Source organism: Vombatus ursinus, unplaced genomic scaffold (genome assembly GCF_900497805.2).
Source record: "Vombatus ursinus unplaced genomic scaffold, bare-nosed wombat genome assembly UNPS02014813.1, whole genome shotgun sequence".
Taxonomy (NCBI): domain Eukaryota; kingdom Metazoa; phylum Chordata; class Mammalia; order Diprotodontia; family Vombatidae; genus Vombatus; species Vombatus ursinus.
The window spans coordinates 35001322-35018139 of NW_020954591.1; the positions used below are offsets into that span (position 1 = coordinate 35001322).

Genomic DNA, 16818 nt, shown 5'->3' on the forward strand with positions numbered 1-16818 from the left:
TTCTTGCACATGTGACACATTTTGGACTAGAGGGCCTCTGAGGTCTCTTCCAACTCCGAGATTCTGTGAAGTACCTGATCCAGTCCTTGGCAGTCTGGCTGACTTAAGGGAACAGGGAATGGCTTTACCATCAATTTATTTAGGAGAGGGATCTCTGTGCAGATATCAGGCCTACCATCTTCCATTCTCTCAAAGCAATGAGAATGTCTGCCTGCTATGGGTCAGTCACATTAAGTCAAACCAAATAAGACACATTTAAAAATTTTTCTTCCCCCTTTAATTGACCATGGTAAAGCCATGACATTTCATTTGGTAACCTGCTTAAAATTATAAAAATCATTCCACCTGGCCCGACCTATATTGCCCTGGGCAAAACTTCCAGGCAATTCCAATCCCATTCTGCCCTGTTCTTACAAACTGCGTATAAAAACAATGTCTGCGGCATCCTAGGTGAAGACGAATTCAGTGCGATGCATATTGGAGGTGAAGATGATGATTATGTCCTTGACAAGCCTCTATTGTCCAGGTCCTTTACCTGTAAGACAAATTAGCTACTTTAGCCTTCTTCAAGACCCTTTAAAACCAGGAAGCATCACTATTCAATAAAAACTGTTAGGAAAATTAGAAAGTAGTCTGGCACAAACTAGATACATTAACATTTTACACCATATATATCAAGATAAACTTCAAATGATATAGATATAAAGGGTGACATCATAAACAAATTAGAGGATGGAAGAAATTACCCATGGATAATGGATCAGATCTATGGATAAGGGAAGAGTTTATGACCAAACAAGAGATAGAGAGGTTCACAGCAGGTAAAAAAGACAATTGTGATTACATAAAATTAAAAAGTTTCTGTACAAACAAAACCAATGCAACTAAAATTTATAATAATAAGAGCCATTTCCCAATTGATAAATAGTCAAAGGATATGAATAGGTAGTTTTCAGAGGAAAAAATCCAAGCCCTTTGGAAAAAATGTTCTAAATCACTAATAATTAGATAAATGAAAATTAAAACAACTCTGGGGTACCACCTTGCATTCATCAGACTGGCAAAGCTGACTGAAAAAAAGGAAAGTGACAAATGCCGGTGGGGCTATTGTAGAGCTGTCTGGTCCAACCACTATGGAAAGCAATTTGGAACTATACCCAAAAAGCTATTAAACTGTGCATATCCTTTGACCCAGATGATACTACTAGTTCTATGCCCCAAAGCAACCAAAGAAAGAATAAAAAGACCCATGTGTTCAAAAATATTTCTAGCAGATTTTTTGGTGGTGGCAGAGAACTGGAAACTGAGGAAGTGTCCACATCAATTGGGAAATGGCTAAACAAGTTATGGTATATGAAGGTGATGGAATATTACTGTGATGTAAGAAATAATGAAGGGGATGGTTTCAGAAAAAACTGAGAAGACCTGTATGAATTAATGCAAAGTAAAGTGAGCAGAACCAGGAAAATCATTTATACAATAACAATAATACTGAAAAGACTAACAACTTTAAAAGACGTAGGAACTCTCATCAACACGAAGATTAATCATAATTCTAAAAGATTCATGACAAAGCATGCTAGAAACTCAACAGATTGAGGCATTGTTTTGGACATGGCTAATGCAAGAATTTATTTTACTTTACCATACATATTTATAACAAGATTTGTTTTTCTTGCTTTTTCAATGGGGTAAAGGGAAAGATGGTAGACAGTAAATTTGGAGCTGAAAATGAAATAATATTGATTTTTTTTATATTAAAATAAAATCAGGGAACACGTTCTTCCTTTGGTACTAGATGTGGTTCACCCAAAAGTAGAGTGAGTTGCATGTTGATGCCCAATGTGGCTTTGCAATTAAGCAAATTAAGCAAAAAGTTTATTTTCCTCTGAAAAACTGACTTCTCATTCCTTACTTTTGAGAATATCTAGGACAAAATTATAAAATCAATACCCTTTAACATATAATAGCCAACTCTCAAAATATATATAAACAAGCCTAATTAGAAAACTAATGCTACAAGAAATCCTTAAAGCATATATTTTCTTTCTACTCAGCCGCAACAACCCAAAATAAAATTATATACACACATATATAAAACACACAAATACACACACACACAGATTCTGATTCAGTTATAAGCTTTGCTGAGAGTTGTTTATAGAAATTCTCATAAATGAGAAAGGTAAAGCCCATCAAAATCAAGGATTAATCCAAAAAAACATAGGAGTTAGTACTGACAGAGAAGATTTAAAATTCAAAACTAGAAAAGACCTTAGGAATGATCTAATCCAACTTTTTCATTTTACAGATAAGGAAAGTGAAGCCTAGAAAAATATGTTAAGTCATCTGCCCCAAAATCACGTAAGTAGTAAGTACTGGTACCAGGATTCAAACTCAGGTCTTTCAAGCTTGAAGATAATTCCAGTGCTTTTCCCCATAATACAGCACTGCAGCATGTACTAACCTTGTATATCCTGACCAGCCAATGTTCTGTGGTATATGCTTCTTCTAGGACATCAAGCTCAAAATCTTTGTTACCAATCTCAGCATTTCTGACTCTGTCATAGCCTGGTGGACGCTCTAGGAAGGGGGGAAAAAGAGCCATGTGCTATTATTTGCATCTGAAAATATCTCCTGGAATGTATGTTAATAAAATTGTGATAGGCAAAGATAAGAAAGGGATATTATACAAAGCATTCTCTCTACAAAAGGATGCCCAGCAGAGTGCAGAGCTCATCCTTTCTCAAAAACACAGAATAGGCTGGCCTTCAGTCCCCTTGAGGAATTATGAAGATGATTAAAAGACCCAATTAACTAGGGAGAAAGAACAATTAACTAGGGAGAAAGAAACACTCCAAAAGAGTCCATGACAAACTCAGGTAAGGCTCTAAATGACATTCTTGGCACCAAAGGTTCCCGTGTGTCAAAGAAGTGATTTCAGATGTCAGGTCCCTAGGCCCAGTGCAGAAATCTTTGCTGATATAGCACTAAGATATGCAAAGTCAACAGGTGGTTTTATGGCTAAAGCAATGTTTCCCTTAAAGTAGCAGGCTTGAGAAATTAGGGCTCTTGTCCTATTCCAACCCATATCATTCCCATTCTTTACCACACTGTCCTTCACTCACTGGCTTCTGTGTAGACTTGTCCAAAGCGGTAGTAACACATCTTATACATGAGGCAGTTGAGGAGCACTGGGGAACCTTCCCGGTCAACACGGAACTCCCCAGTTGGGGTATAGTAGTCATGTTCCTTGATGTGCTTGCCTGTGTCTGTGCTCCCCCCAATCCGGACCATCCACAGAAACTTGTTAATGTCTACAAAACAAAAAGACATCAGTATTTTCAGACTGAGGTCAAAACTAGACAAATAAATTCTCACAAATGTCACTATTTCCAAGAAAATTTCCTCTTGAAATCAAAAGTTTTTCTCTTGTGGGAGAAGAAATATCTAATTCTAACCAGTATACCAAGCAGTAGAGGAGGGAAGGGGGAGATATGATGCCATGTTTAGTATTCTATCATAAGACCCCCTCCACAGCATTTGAGACAATAAATCCCAAACATAACATCTTTAAACTAGCATTGAGGAAGAATGCATAATGATTTTCGGCTGGGGACAGGAGATACTGAACAGGTAATAGTCCAACTTTGCCTTACCAGCCACAAAACCTGGAACTAGCCTCATAAATATACATGTATGATGACTATCGACAAAGTACATATATTAAAAACCATTCCCAACTTCTTATCCTATGTTAATAATCAAGTGAAGCCACCTCATCACCCTCAATGTTGTCCCTTTTGCCAAAAACACCAAACGCAGGATTTGGAGAGTTAGACAAATGAACTTTGGCCGGAAGATCAGTTTGAAAGTGCTCTACTGGCACATTAGAAGAATTGTGCTGCTTCCCAGCCACATGCTTTCACGGAGGCATTATAACATTCAAGTCTTTTAGGGCTGTATCCCAAAGAGATCATAAAAATGGGAAAAGGACCCACATGTACAAAAATATTTATAGAAGGTCTTATTGTGGTGGCAAAGAATTGGAAATTGAGGGCATGCTCATAAACTGGAGAATGGCTGAACAAGTTGTGGTATATGAATGTAAGGGAATATTACTGTGCTATAAGAAATGATGAGCAGGCAGACTTCAGAAAAACACTGTACACAGTAACAGCAACATTGTGCGATGACCAACTTTGATAGACTTAGCTCTATTCAGCAATGCTAGGATCTAAGACAACTCCAAAAGACTCATGATGGAAAATGCTATCCACATCCAGAGAAATAACTATGGAGCTGGAATGCAGATTGCTCTTTTTTCTTCTTCTGATTTGTTTTGTTTCTCCTTTCTTGAGGTTCCTCCTATTGGTTCTAATTCTTCTTTACAACATGACTAACATGAAAATATGTTTAATAGGAATATATATGTAGAGCCTATATGAGATTGCATACCATCTTGGAGAGGGAGGCAGGGAAAATTTAAAACTCAAAAGCTTATGGAAGTGATTGCTGAAAACTAAAATTAAATTACTTAAAAAAAACATTCAGGTCTACATTACCATCTCTATATTGCAGCTGGAAAAAGTGAGGTACGAAAAAAGTGAGGTACGAGATAAATAACTTGTCCAAATTGTACAGTCAGGAGCAAAACTAAATACAGAATCCTAGAGTCCTGAATCCCCCTCACTAGGTATTATTAGACTAGCTGTCCACAGAACACTGGGGTTGTGGCTACCTGTGTGGTAGTCCCCAGTGTAGAAGCCTGAGGTTATTTAGAGATGGGAGGGTGTAGATGATCAGGAACAATTTAGAGGATAGTCTACTACTCAAAGATGAACCTTCCAGTAGTCTACAAAAAAAGGAAAAGTGTGAAATGTCATGTGATATCACACTATCTCACATTGCTCAGAGAATCCAGACTCTGATCACATTTTTATTTTGTTTTGTGGCCTGCAGGACAGCTAGAAAATATGTATTTAATAAAAAATGAATAATAATTAAGTTGAGGGAGAATATGGCTTGCAGAAATTCAATATTTTTCATGAAAGACATTGAAAAAGACTGAAATTAAGGACATTTAGGAAACCTAATATCAAAATAAGAGGCATGACTATAAGGTAATTAGACAACCTATCAAGATTTAAACACCTGAATGATTATTATTCCCTTTAAAAAGAAGCCCCCCAGGATGCTATACATTTATTCCAATAGTGTGCCAATACTCAAAACATCTCTGGAACTCCTTTTGGAAGTGTCTACAGAGACTGTCACCTACTTGAAGAACTTCAGTAATATTAAATCTTAATCACAAAAGTGGATTTGATTTTCTAAGATAATAAAAAATCATGTGATGTTGAGTCTGATGAATAAGATGGATGGTCAAATAGGATAAAGATATATTTGGTCAAAAACTTTCACAGAACATACACTAAAATCCTGTCACTGAGCTATAAGTTCTTTTCTCATTCAAATCCTTTAGAATGTCTACATAATAAGCTTAACTGGCCACAAAAGACAAAATCTGAATGAACAATGCTAGTAAAATCAAAGAAACAAATCTATAATATCATCTCCTAGGATTTTGACGTAGACACTTTACTGAGTCTAATGGATGTTGGAATTTTCCACTGCAAACTTTGACACTACTTTTGGGTTATATTACAACATTATACTTCATCACCAGTTATTATTTTCCTCAAAAAAGCATTAAGCATATCAAACTTCCCTTGAAAGACAAGTGTTCACTGTTTCTGTTCATCAATTCAAATATATGGCACAATCTGCACACATTCTCTTGCAAAATCTGCTTCTTTAACTAAAGATAATTTTGTAGTCATCATTCTCACTGTTAATTACTTATTTGAAAACTAAACCTTTGACCTTTTCAACATTCTTGTCAGACCTATCAGAATGACTGCTTCACGTAGCACCACATTTTCCCCACCTTCTCTAAACTTTTTATGCCAGTCATAGGCACTTGGTTTTAACCTTCTATCTCCATAGTTTCTTTTACTATATTAAGTATCTTATTTGTGGATATTTTTATAGGCCTTGTACTAAAAAGAGACACTCCTTTTAAAGACATAAAAACATGTATTTCTGTTTGGAAACATAAGCCCAGCAATGATTTACTGAAAGTTCTTAAGTATTGCTGCTGCAAGTTGCAACATGTTGTTACATGTCCCTGCTGTGATGATCTTTCCTCTACTTCTACACACCCCACAAAGAAAATATCATTACTGTATAGTCACACCTAATACAGTACATGAGATCTGGAGGACAAACAGTTGATCTCTAAGACCCCTCCCAGGTTCTGCTTCCAGGAGCCAAGATGGCAGAGTAAAAAGTAAGTGGCTCTCACCCTCCCTTATAAAAAATATCGCCCCAGGAAAAACCTAAAACAGCTTAACTAGCAGAAAGATGGGGTCAGACAACGGTAAATTACATTACAGGAAAAAAGCACAAAAACCTATTACAGTAGAGGGAAAGAAGGGAGGGAGATGAGCATTATTTGAATCTTACTCTCATCGGATTTGGCTCAAGGAGGGAATAACAATTAGCTAGGTATAGAAATTTAACTTGCCCTATAGACAGTAGGAGGGGAAAGAAAAGGGAGGGGGGATAGAAGAAGTAGTAAGGGTAAAGGGGAAGAAAAGGGAGGGGGCTGATAGAAGGGAGGACACACTGAGGGAGACAGCGGTCAAAAGCAAAACACTAGTGAAGAGGGAAAAAGAGAAAAAAGAAAGAAAAGCATAAATGGTGGGGGTGGGGGGAATAGGATGGAGAAAAAGACACAGATAGTAATCATAATTGAGAATGTGAATGGAATGAACTCTCCCATAAAACATAAGCAGATAGCAGAATGGATTAAAAATCATAATCCTACAATATGTTGTTTACAAGAAACACATTTGAAACAGAGGGACACACAGGGTAAAGAAGGCTGAAGCAGAATATATTATGCTTCAGCTGAAGTAAAAAAAGCAGAGGTAGCAATCCTGATCTCAAAGCAAAAGCAAAAATACATCTTACTAAAAGAGATAAGAAAGGAAACTATATTCTAGTAAAAGGCACCATAGACAATGAAGTAATATCATTACTAAACATATATGCACCAAGTGCTATAGCATCCAAATTCTTAAAGTTCAGGGAGTTACAGGAAGAAATAAACAGAACTATACTAGTGGGGGACCTCAACCTCCCCCTCTCTGAACTAGATAAATCTAACCACAAAATAAACAAGAAAGAAGTTAAGGAGGTGAATAGAATTCTAGAAAAGTTACATATGGTAAGACCCCTCCCAGCACTAAGTCTGATCCTGTGTTTCTTGTCCGTGCCATGTGCATCAGGAAGCAGAGATGACCAATAAATAATCTGAACTATCTTAAGAAACAGCACATGGTCTGATAATGTGTATTTAAGTAAAATAGGATTATCCCAGTGGGTATGTAATCTCTTTGGCATCAAATATGAGGGACATACAAATATATATACCAGTTGTTGCCCGCTGGGAAAGATGTAACTCCCTCTAGGATGGCAAGAATCTGTGGTCAAGAATAGAGATTGTTATTTAGGGTACCACAAAAACTAATCATTTACTCTATTCCCATAAGGCATTTGAGTAATTTGGGAGTGTGGAGCAGTCACCAGTTATGTCGCCAGTTTCAGTATGACAATCCTAAAAATCACTGTTTCAGCACACACAGCACACAAATGGTTTCTAGTTTCACCATATGCTGGTTCTTAATTTTCTAGGCTCAGGCAAATACTAAGTTGTGAGCCTTTGGCTGCAAATGATCAGCCTTTTCTCTAAGAGAGGCATTACTGAGAAACAAAAGGACAGAAGTTTAAATTTTAAAAGTTCTCTTTAGGAGCTATTTACTGAGTCTGCCCAGTGAAATAATCCAGAAGAGAATCAAGGACATTACCATCAGAAGAATATCCAGTAAGGCCTCCAAATATGACTAGCACATAGCTGACATCAAGCTCCCTCATGATCTCATAGGCCTTCTCTTCTGTGGATGCCATAGCCTAGAAGAATAAAGAGACATTCCAGTTTCAGATCAAGGTCACACTAATCCCTTTAAAAAGAAGTATTTCCTACCAGGACTCATATTCAGAATGTGTGAAAAGTCCTTCCACCTACCTGCCCTACTCGAGAAATGTGAGTGTTATTCCAGGTATTGTTGTCTACTAGGATTGTCCTATTTGCCATCGCTGTGATCTGGTAGCCATAATCCCACCACGACATGATCTTTGCATCCTGGAAAGATGAGAAAAAGGAAGATTAGAAACCGGGTTCCTGCTTTCATGTATGCTGTCAGGTATATGGGGAAATTAAAGGGAAGAGGACATAAAAGTAAAAAGTTATCCAAAAATCTTGAACAACTAAGGGCATTTTCATGTAACCATGAATCAAATATCAGTATATAACATCCTATCTCTCACAACACTACACCCAAACTCACTTTCTGCAAGGGAGAACAGAGGGAAGTAAAACACTCAGGACAATGGCAGCATTGTTACAAAGAAAACGAAGCCCAGTCGAAAGGAAGCCAGGAGTTGAATGTCTGACATGATGAAACATTTATCAAGTGTTTCAAAGTGAAGCTAGGCACTGTGCTAGATGCTGAGATTACACAAAACTAGTAATAAAATATGATCCTGCATTCAAAAAGCTGATAACCCAGGGAGACAAAAGTCGAGGACATAAGTAACAACTGCTACTTTCAACATTTTCAAATTAGAAATAAGGCAGTTGAATAGAAAAGGTACAAAATATGTGTGTTAAAAAAAAAAAAAAAGAAAACCTGAGGAACTGGAGATATTTAGTCTGGAAAAGAGACCATGGAGGATGAGAATGCTGTTGTCAAACAGTGGAAAGACAGGCATATAGGAGAGACAAAACTTATTTTATATAATTACAAAGGATAAAATAAACTCTACATTCATTGGTATCTCATAGTATGACCAAGATCTCATAACTTAACTCAATTTTTTTTCATTTACAAAATAGAGAATTGGTTGGGGCAGCTAGGTGGCACAGTGGATAGAGCACCAGCCCTAAAGTGAGGAGGACCTGAGTTCAAATCCGGCCTCAGACCAAACACTTGATACGTACTAGCTGTGTGACCTTGGGCAAGTCACTTAACCCCAATTGCCTCACTTAAAAAAAAAATAGAGAATTGGGCTAGATCAGGGGTTCTTAACTTTTTATGTCTCATGGACCCCTTTGGCAATGTGATGAAGTCTACAGCCCCTTCTCAGAATTATATTTTTAAATGCATAAGATAAAATAAATAGGATTGCAAATGAAACCAATTATATTGAAATACAGTTATCAAAATATTCTTTAATAACAAATTCATGGGGGGAAGTTAGGTGGCACAGTGGATAGAGCACCGGCCCTGGAGTCAGGAGGACCTGAGTTCAAATCCGGTCTCAGACATATAACACTCACTAGCTGTGTGACCCTGGGAAAGTCACTTAACCCCCTTGCCTAGCAAAACAAAACAAAACAAAACAAACAAACAAACAAATTCACGGGTTCCTGATTAAGAATTATAGTAGCAGATGTCTTCTTAAGTCCTTCCAACTATAAGATTCTATGATTTTATTCAGTCAAGACTTAGTACAGCTGAAAATTGCTACCCTTACCATCATGACCCACTTTCCCATTCCTTTAACTCCCCAAGTCTTTACCTCTGGAGTGTTGTGCCTAAGCCAGTAGTATGCCTCTCTGAAGTCATCAAATATTATCCTGCTTCCATCTCCACCTCGTGCAGAAAGCACAATAGAAGGAGAAGAGTAGGCTTCACTGGTGACCCATGTTGAATGGAAAGTGTAAGTGATGAGGAAAAAAGCCATGACCAAGATCATCCCACTTGCCACCTGGGGAAGAAAGAAATCTCTTAAAAAGACATCACTTTAAGTTTCTCATTATTCATTTCTCAAATTTTGCTCTACTTCAGCAATCTCCAGGCTAGAAACTGTCTAGTTTCTTATACATTCAATCATGCATGCTAGATGAACTAAAACAAGAATTGAATTAAATTCCAAAGGATACAAAACAAAAATCTCTTTTGGGATGAAACAGAGAGGAAATTCCAAAGAGATGAATGCTACCATAGAAATACTCCAATTATAATTAGTATTTAAGAGGTTGTGAAAAGACAGGCACACAAATTCAGTGTTAGCAGAGATATAAACTGGTCCTACCATTCTGGAAAGTAATTTCAAATTGTACTAAGTCACTAAAATGTTCATACTCTTTAACTCTGAGATCCACCACTAGATATACATACTCAAGGGAAGGTGAGTGATAAAAAGAAAGTACTTTTTGTAGTACTGATATATTTTTGTATTTATAAGCCTTTTTGTAGTAGTGAAGCACCAGAAACAAAGTAGATCCTCATCAACTGGGGAATGGCTAAACAAAATGTGGTTCCGTGAATGTTATGAATTACATGATTGTAATGGAATATTATTGTGCTGTAAAAAATTAAGAATGTTAAGAATAGACAGAAGAATGGGAAAACCTATGTGAATTAATGCAAACTGAAGTAAGCAGCATCAGGAAAACAATATACACAATGACTATAACAATTTAAATAAATATCAACAACTAAACACTCAAAATTGAATGCTTTGAAATTATAGTAACAAAACTTAGCTCCAAAGAAGAGATATGAGAAAGCACCTCTCCTTCTTTGCAGAGGTAGGGGAATACGGGTATGGAACATTACATATAATATTAAACTTCTATGACATGATCATTGATTTTGTTAAATTTTTTTTTCATCTTTTTTATTTTTTTGTTATAAAGGATAGCTCACTGGGAATAGTGGAAAGCATATACTGGAAAAGGCAGATCATCTAAAAATAGCATTAAAAATGTTCTTAAATTTTTAAATAAATTCCATCTACATAAATCTGGAAGGCATAAATAGAAGCATCAGTTTCTTAATCCTAACCATGATAAAAATGATAGCAACTAAAATTTATATAGTGCTTTAATTGCCATGCCAGTAAGGAACCAAATTATGTAGGATTTTATAAATACACTTGGAACCAGACTGCTGGTAAAGACTGGAAAGCATCAGTTATATTAGTCTTCCTCTGATTCCTACAAGCTAGCAATTGTGCCATTGATAAGGCCATTCTCGGCTATCTTCAAACACACCCCACTTAACCTTCCCCAACATGCTTTACTCATTGGTTAATGCTCACCTCATTCTTAATAGGGTAGGTAGAGTCCTGTTGCTTCTTGCTCTTCTTATCTGGACGACTAATGTCCAGGTTTTTCATGTAGGTGGAGAGGACCTGAGAGACCCCAATGCCAGAAAGAATGCACATCACGGGAGCAAGGACCAGCATCAAACGTACCTGGAAAAGAGAAAGGAAGCACAATCGATAACACATCACCTCCACAGAGAAGTAAAATTCTTTTTTCTTCTTTTAATTCTGAGCCTATATACAATCTAGCACTAATCAACCAATCATCAACAATAATTTAAGTGCCTACTATATGCTAAATATTAATAAGAGCTGGGAATAGACAGACAAAAATGAAATAGTCTCTACCTTCAAGGAACTAACATTTCATTAGGGGAAACGATATACACATATAAATATATACAAATATTTACAAAGTAAATACAAGTTCACTTCTACCCAAGAGGCACTAGCAGCTGGGTGTGTGTTAGGAAGGTAGGGCAGAGGAAATCAGAAAGGTCTCATGTAAGAGGTGATACTTAACACCTTTGAAAGAAGCTAGAGATTCTTTTTTTTTTTTTAAGGCAATTGGGGTTAAGTGACTTGCCCAGGGTCCCACAGCTAGTAAGTGTCAAGTCAGATTTGAACTCAGGTCCTCCTGACCTCAGGGCCGGTGCTCTATCCACTGCACTACCTAGCTGCCCCAAAGCTAGAGATTCTAAGAGGCAGAGGTGAGAAAGAAGTAAATTCCAGCCTTGGGGGAAGTCAGTGAAAAAACACTGAGATGAGGAGACAGCAAGTGAAGAACAGCAAGGTCAGTTTAGCTGAACCAGCAAATACATGAAAGGGAGTAATGTTTAAGTTTGGAAAGGTACAATGAAGCCCAGTTGTGAAGGACTTTAGATGCCAAACAGAATTTATATTTGATCCTAGAAGCAAAAGGAAGCCACTGGAGCTTTTTGCTCAAGGGAGTGACATAGACCTGTACTTTAAGAATATCACTTTAGGGGGCAGCTAGGTGGTGCAGTGGATAGAGCACTGGCCCTGGAGTCAGGAGGACCTGACTTCAAATTCAGCCTCAGACACTTAACATTCACTAGTTGTGTGACTGTGGGCAAGTCACTTAGCCCCAATTGCCTCACCAAAAAAAAAAAAAAATCACTTTGGCAGTAGAGTTGTGGTAAGAAGGGAAGGAGAAGAGTATTGAAGCAAGAAGATCAATTAAGAGACTATTACATAGTCCAGGTGAGAGATAATGAAAACCTGAACTGGGGTACACGCCCATCTGAGTAGAAAGAAGCAGTCAGATGTGAAAGATGATGTAAAGGTAACAATAACAAGACTTGGCTAACTGTGCACATGGGGTGACAGAGAGTAAGGAATTGAGAACAATTCTGAGATAAGGGTTTAGTACTCAAAATATATAGTTAATTAGAAGAAATATTTAAGACCAAAAGCCATTTCCCAAAAGATAAGTGGTCAAAGGATGCAAATAAACAGTTGTCGAAAGAACTGCAAACTATTAACAACCATATGAAAGAATGCTCCAAATCACTAATAAGAGAAATACACATCAAAACAACCCCGAGGTTTTACTGCTCCCCCTAAGCCCCAGCTAACTGGCAAAGATGACCAAAAATGGATATGGTCAATGTTGGAGAAATAAGAAAAGATAGGCAAAATAATGTCCCATTGGTAGAGCTGTAACAAAGTGGCTAAAATGTTCATACTTTTTGATCTAGAGATTTCACTAATAGGTATATACCCCAAGAAGGTCAATGACAAAAAGACAGGCTCCATATACACCAAAATATTTATAACAGCATTTTTGTGATAGTAAAGAACTGGAAACAAAGTAGATGTATACTATCATTTGGGAGAATAGCTAAACAAAGTATGGTACATTAATGTAATGAAGTATAACTGTGCTGTAAGAAATGACAAATATGATGAATATAGAGAAGCATGGAAAAGGTTTACATGGACTGATATAAAGTGAAGTAAGCAGAACCAAGAAAACAACATATACAATAACATAAATAGAAAAACCACCACCACAAAATCGGTGAAAATGAATGTAGCAAAATCACAAAGAATAAAGTTGGCTCCAAAGAAGAAATAGGAAAAGATACTTCCCCCTATACCTTGGGGGTGGGGGGGGAGGGGGTCAAGGTCCATGGGTGCATATATAGATCCATTTTGCTGAGTTTCTTTTCTCTTTTAAAAAAAAAAGTATTTGTTATAAGAGACGGTTCTCTGGGAGATGGAAGGAATAGTGGGGGGAAACTAAGTGATATAAAAATAAAAGATATCGAATAATTTTTAAAAAAGATAGTGACTCCAAGGGTGCAAACCTGAGTGACTGGAAGGATGGTGCCCTTGACAGAAATAGGGTAAACCAAGGTGACTGGTTAATCTTCATGAATCCTTAGAAATATCATGTCCTGATTTCCAAGAGTGGAAAGGAAATGACTTGCTCTAAATCTCACAGGGAGGAAATATTTGGACAGAACCTCGTTCTTTGACACAAGGCTGTGTCAAAGGCTGGAGAGAAAAACCTATGATAGAAAGTAGGTAGCTAACATTAACTCACTGCACCACCCCATATCATGCTGCTGAGCTGCCTGAAGTAAACCTACTACAAGCAAAGACATCAAACCTCTCACCACTACAGTCAGTTCAGGTCCTGGCCTTGAACCAAGAAAAGGGTGATAAAAATAGCAATGCCACAGCCCTCCATTACCACTAACCTAGGTACTAGGGCAGAGCTGTTTTCACTTCTTAGGAATGTTGAGAAAACTGTCTTATGGCTAGCAAATTCCCACTTCCACTCTGAAATCCTTCAGCACTGAAAGCAGTATAGGCGAGAACTTCTGCCACTATTCCCCACTCCTTCAAGCCCATCCCTTCTTAAGCCCTATCCCACTTGAGTCCCTATTCTTCTGGAACCCCCACTCTATCATCACCAAACTTCCCTTCATATTACTTCTCACTCCTTCAGTTTTCTTACACTCACAGAAACCCACATCTTCCCACAACAGACACTGTACTGGCCGCACGCCGACTTTCTGCAAGCCGTGCGCCAGTACCTACTTCTCTTTTAAGAAGCACACTACCAGAGTCTTACCCACACCCGGGTCTTCGGTCCTCAGCCGGATCACCACACAGAGACGAGCCATCAGGAGGCACCAACACCAGAGCTTTATTCAGAGGCCAACACAGCAAGCCATCATAGCAAGCCCAAGCAGCAAGGCCAGAGCAACAGGGCAGGAGCCAGGGAGAGCGCGCGTGTGTTCTGACCACGCTTGTTCCTAAGTACCTACCTAGCCCCTCCTCCCCAGCCCGCTACTAGCCAATGACTGTAGGGTCAGATACCGGAAGGGGCTGTCTGAGTTTAGCACACCAAGGGGGAGGGAGTGACGTAGGAGGCTAGGATTGGATACAGGAAGGAGGCATCTGGGATTGACCCATAGACAAGAGTACGTGACCTAGGAAGTCAGGCTCAGACACTGGGAGGAGGGGTCTGAGTCAGTGCTGCACAAAGGGACTCAGGAAGTCAGGAAGGTCACAAGAGGCATCTGGGGATGATGTTGCATATAGGGAGGGGACTAAGCAGAGGGAACTCAGTCCTCTGCCATCCCACTCCCACGTGGCACCGCCCCTTGCCTCAGGAGCTCAAGCTCGGCTACTTCCTTGCACCCAGCTTATCTCATAGCACTGCCCAATTGCCTCAGGGCTTCTCCGATCCAGCCCATCCCAGTACACACGACTCTGCCTACCACAGCCCCTACCTCGACTTCCAAAATACCCAGATCTTACCCTACCCTTGCCACAGCACGCAACCTGGTAGCTGCCAACATCAGACAGTCCCTCACAAGACACTGCATCCAAGGGCCACCAGTAATGGATGTACTTTCTTTTCTCATGCTCCTCAATACACTACACCAGGAAGGAGTAGGTGTACATTCCTTGCTCATTTCCACTTACTGACCCCTCTCTGTGTCACCATCTAGCACCATTCCATCAATTGATGTCACCCCCTCTAAAGCTAGTTTGCTCTTATCAACTGGCTCCCAGGCATTCTACCTCCTCTCAAGGACTTTAGCAACTGGATCATAGTCTTCCTCTTCAGCACAGCTTTCACCCTCATACAGCATACATGTTGATGTCACCTCAAACACTCTGGCCTCCCAGTTCATCGACCATCCCAAATCCCATAACCCAGACCTTCGCTTTGCCTTCATCACACACAGGAACAGTTGTGCTCTTCATGTCAATTCCCATGATTCAGGAATCTGATATTCCTCTCCTTCCATCTCTCTCTCAATCACTCCTAAACCTGTTCTTCATCCTTATCACAAACTCTAGTTGTTCCACTACTCATTGCTCTCTCTCATCATCATCCCTGCTCTAGCCTCACTCTTCTCCTTTTGAAATATTAATTCTATAGACTAAGCAGTTCAGTTTTATGCTGTCCTCTACCCTCAAATCCCCTGTATCTTTCTATTACTACCACTCATGCTTTATCTAATACCAATTCTCAATCTCCTCCATCTTTAAAAAATCTTTACTTGACCCATCTTCATCTCTCATGCTCCTGTGGATCCCTCCTTTTATTGGTGAGTTCTTCTCAAAATCTCTATTTTGGGGAAGGGACCCAGACCAGTCATCCCTCATTCTTCAGCCTTAGCCATTGTACCCCTTGCCCAAGTATCCCTCTTACCTATACCTCTCTACTTCTTACTTTTTAGCTCCCCTTTTATGTGTTGCTTTACCCCATTAGAATGTAAGCTCCTTGAGGACAAGGACTGGGTTTTTTCTGGCTTTTATTTGTATCCCCAGCACCCAGCATAGTGCATGGCTTTTAGTAAGTGCTTAATAAATACTTTCTGACTGACTGACCCATCTATCCCCTCAACCTATCATCCTATAGCTTAACCAAATTCCTAATTGCCTCCACTTTCTCACCTCCACCCACTTTTCAACTCCTTGCAATCTGGCTTCTGATCCCCTAGTCAAATGAAACTGCTTTCTCCAAGGTTACCAACAATCTTAGTGGCTAAATCCAAAAGCCTTTCCTTAGTCCTCATCATTCTTGATGGTTTTGCAGCACTGTCACTATTAACCACCCTTACCTCCCACCTCAATACTTTCTCCCCACTCTCCTTTCATGACATTGTTCTTTCAAAGTTCTCTTCCTACCTATCTGATGACTCTCATTCTCGGTCTCTGTGAGATCTTCATCAACACTCTGACCCCTAAGCAAGAGTATGCTCCTGGATTCTGTACTGGGCCCTCTGCTCTCTCTACACTCTCTGTAATCTTATATATGTATTTGTTATCTCCTCCATTAGAACCTAAGTTCCTTGGGAATAGAAATTATTTCATTCTTTATTTTTACATTCCATGCACAGTGGCTGGCACATAGTAGGTGCTTAATAAATGCTTGTTGATTAATCGTTCAATTATTTCTATGCAGTTAACCCCCAAATCTAAATATCTAACACTCATCTCTCGAGCTCTAGTTCTTTATCACCAATTACCTGCTAGACATCTATATCTACATTAGGCGTCCCATAGGTATCTCAAATTCAGGAC

The 16818-nt window shown here is 38.8% G+C and overlaps 1 protein-coding gene across 1 annotated transcript in view; it reads right to left on the reverse strand.

The window, feature by feature from the left end:
- Positions 1 to 254: 254 nt before the first annotated feature.
- STT3A (STT3A, catalytic subunit of the oligosaccharyltransferase complex) overlaps positions 255 to 16818 on the reverse strand; it is a 30347-nt gene continuing 13783 nt past the window's right edge. The window contains exons 12-18 of the mRNA XM_027877682.1: positions 11236 to 11391; positions 9709 to 9897; positions 8153 to 8269; positions 7935 to 8037; positions 3129 to 3317; positions 2468 to 2583; positions 255 to 535 (exon numbers count right to left, since the gene is read on the reverse strand). Coding sequence (XP_027733483.1) covers positions 497 to 535; positions 2468 to 2583; positions 3129 to 3317; positions 7935 to 8037; positions 8153 to 8269; positions 9709 to 9897; positions 11236 to 11391 — 909 coding nt within the window. The 3' untranslated portion in view covers positions 255 to 496. The remainder of the gene's footprint in view (positions 536 to 2467; positions 2584 to 3128; positions 3318 to 7934; positions 8038 to 8152; positions 8270 to 9708; positions 9898 to 11235; positions 11392 to 16818) is intronic.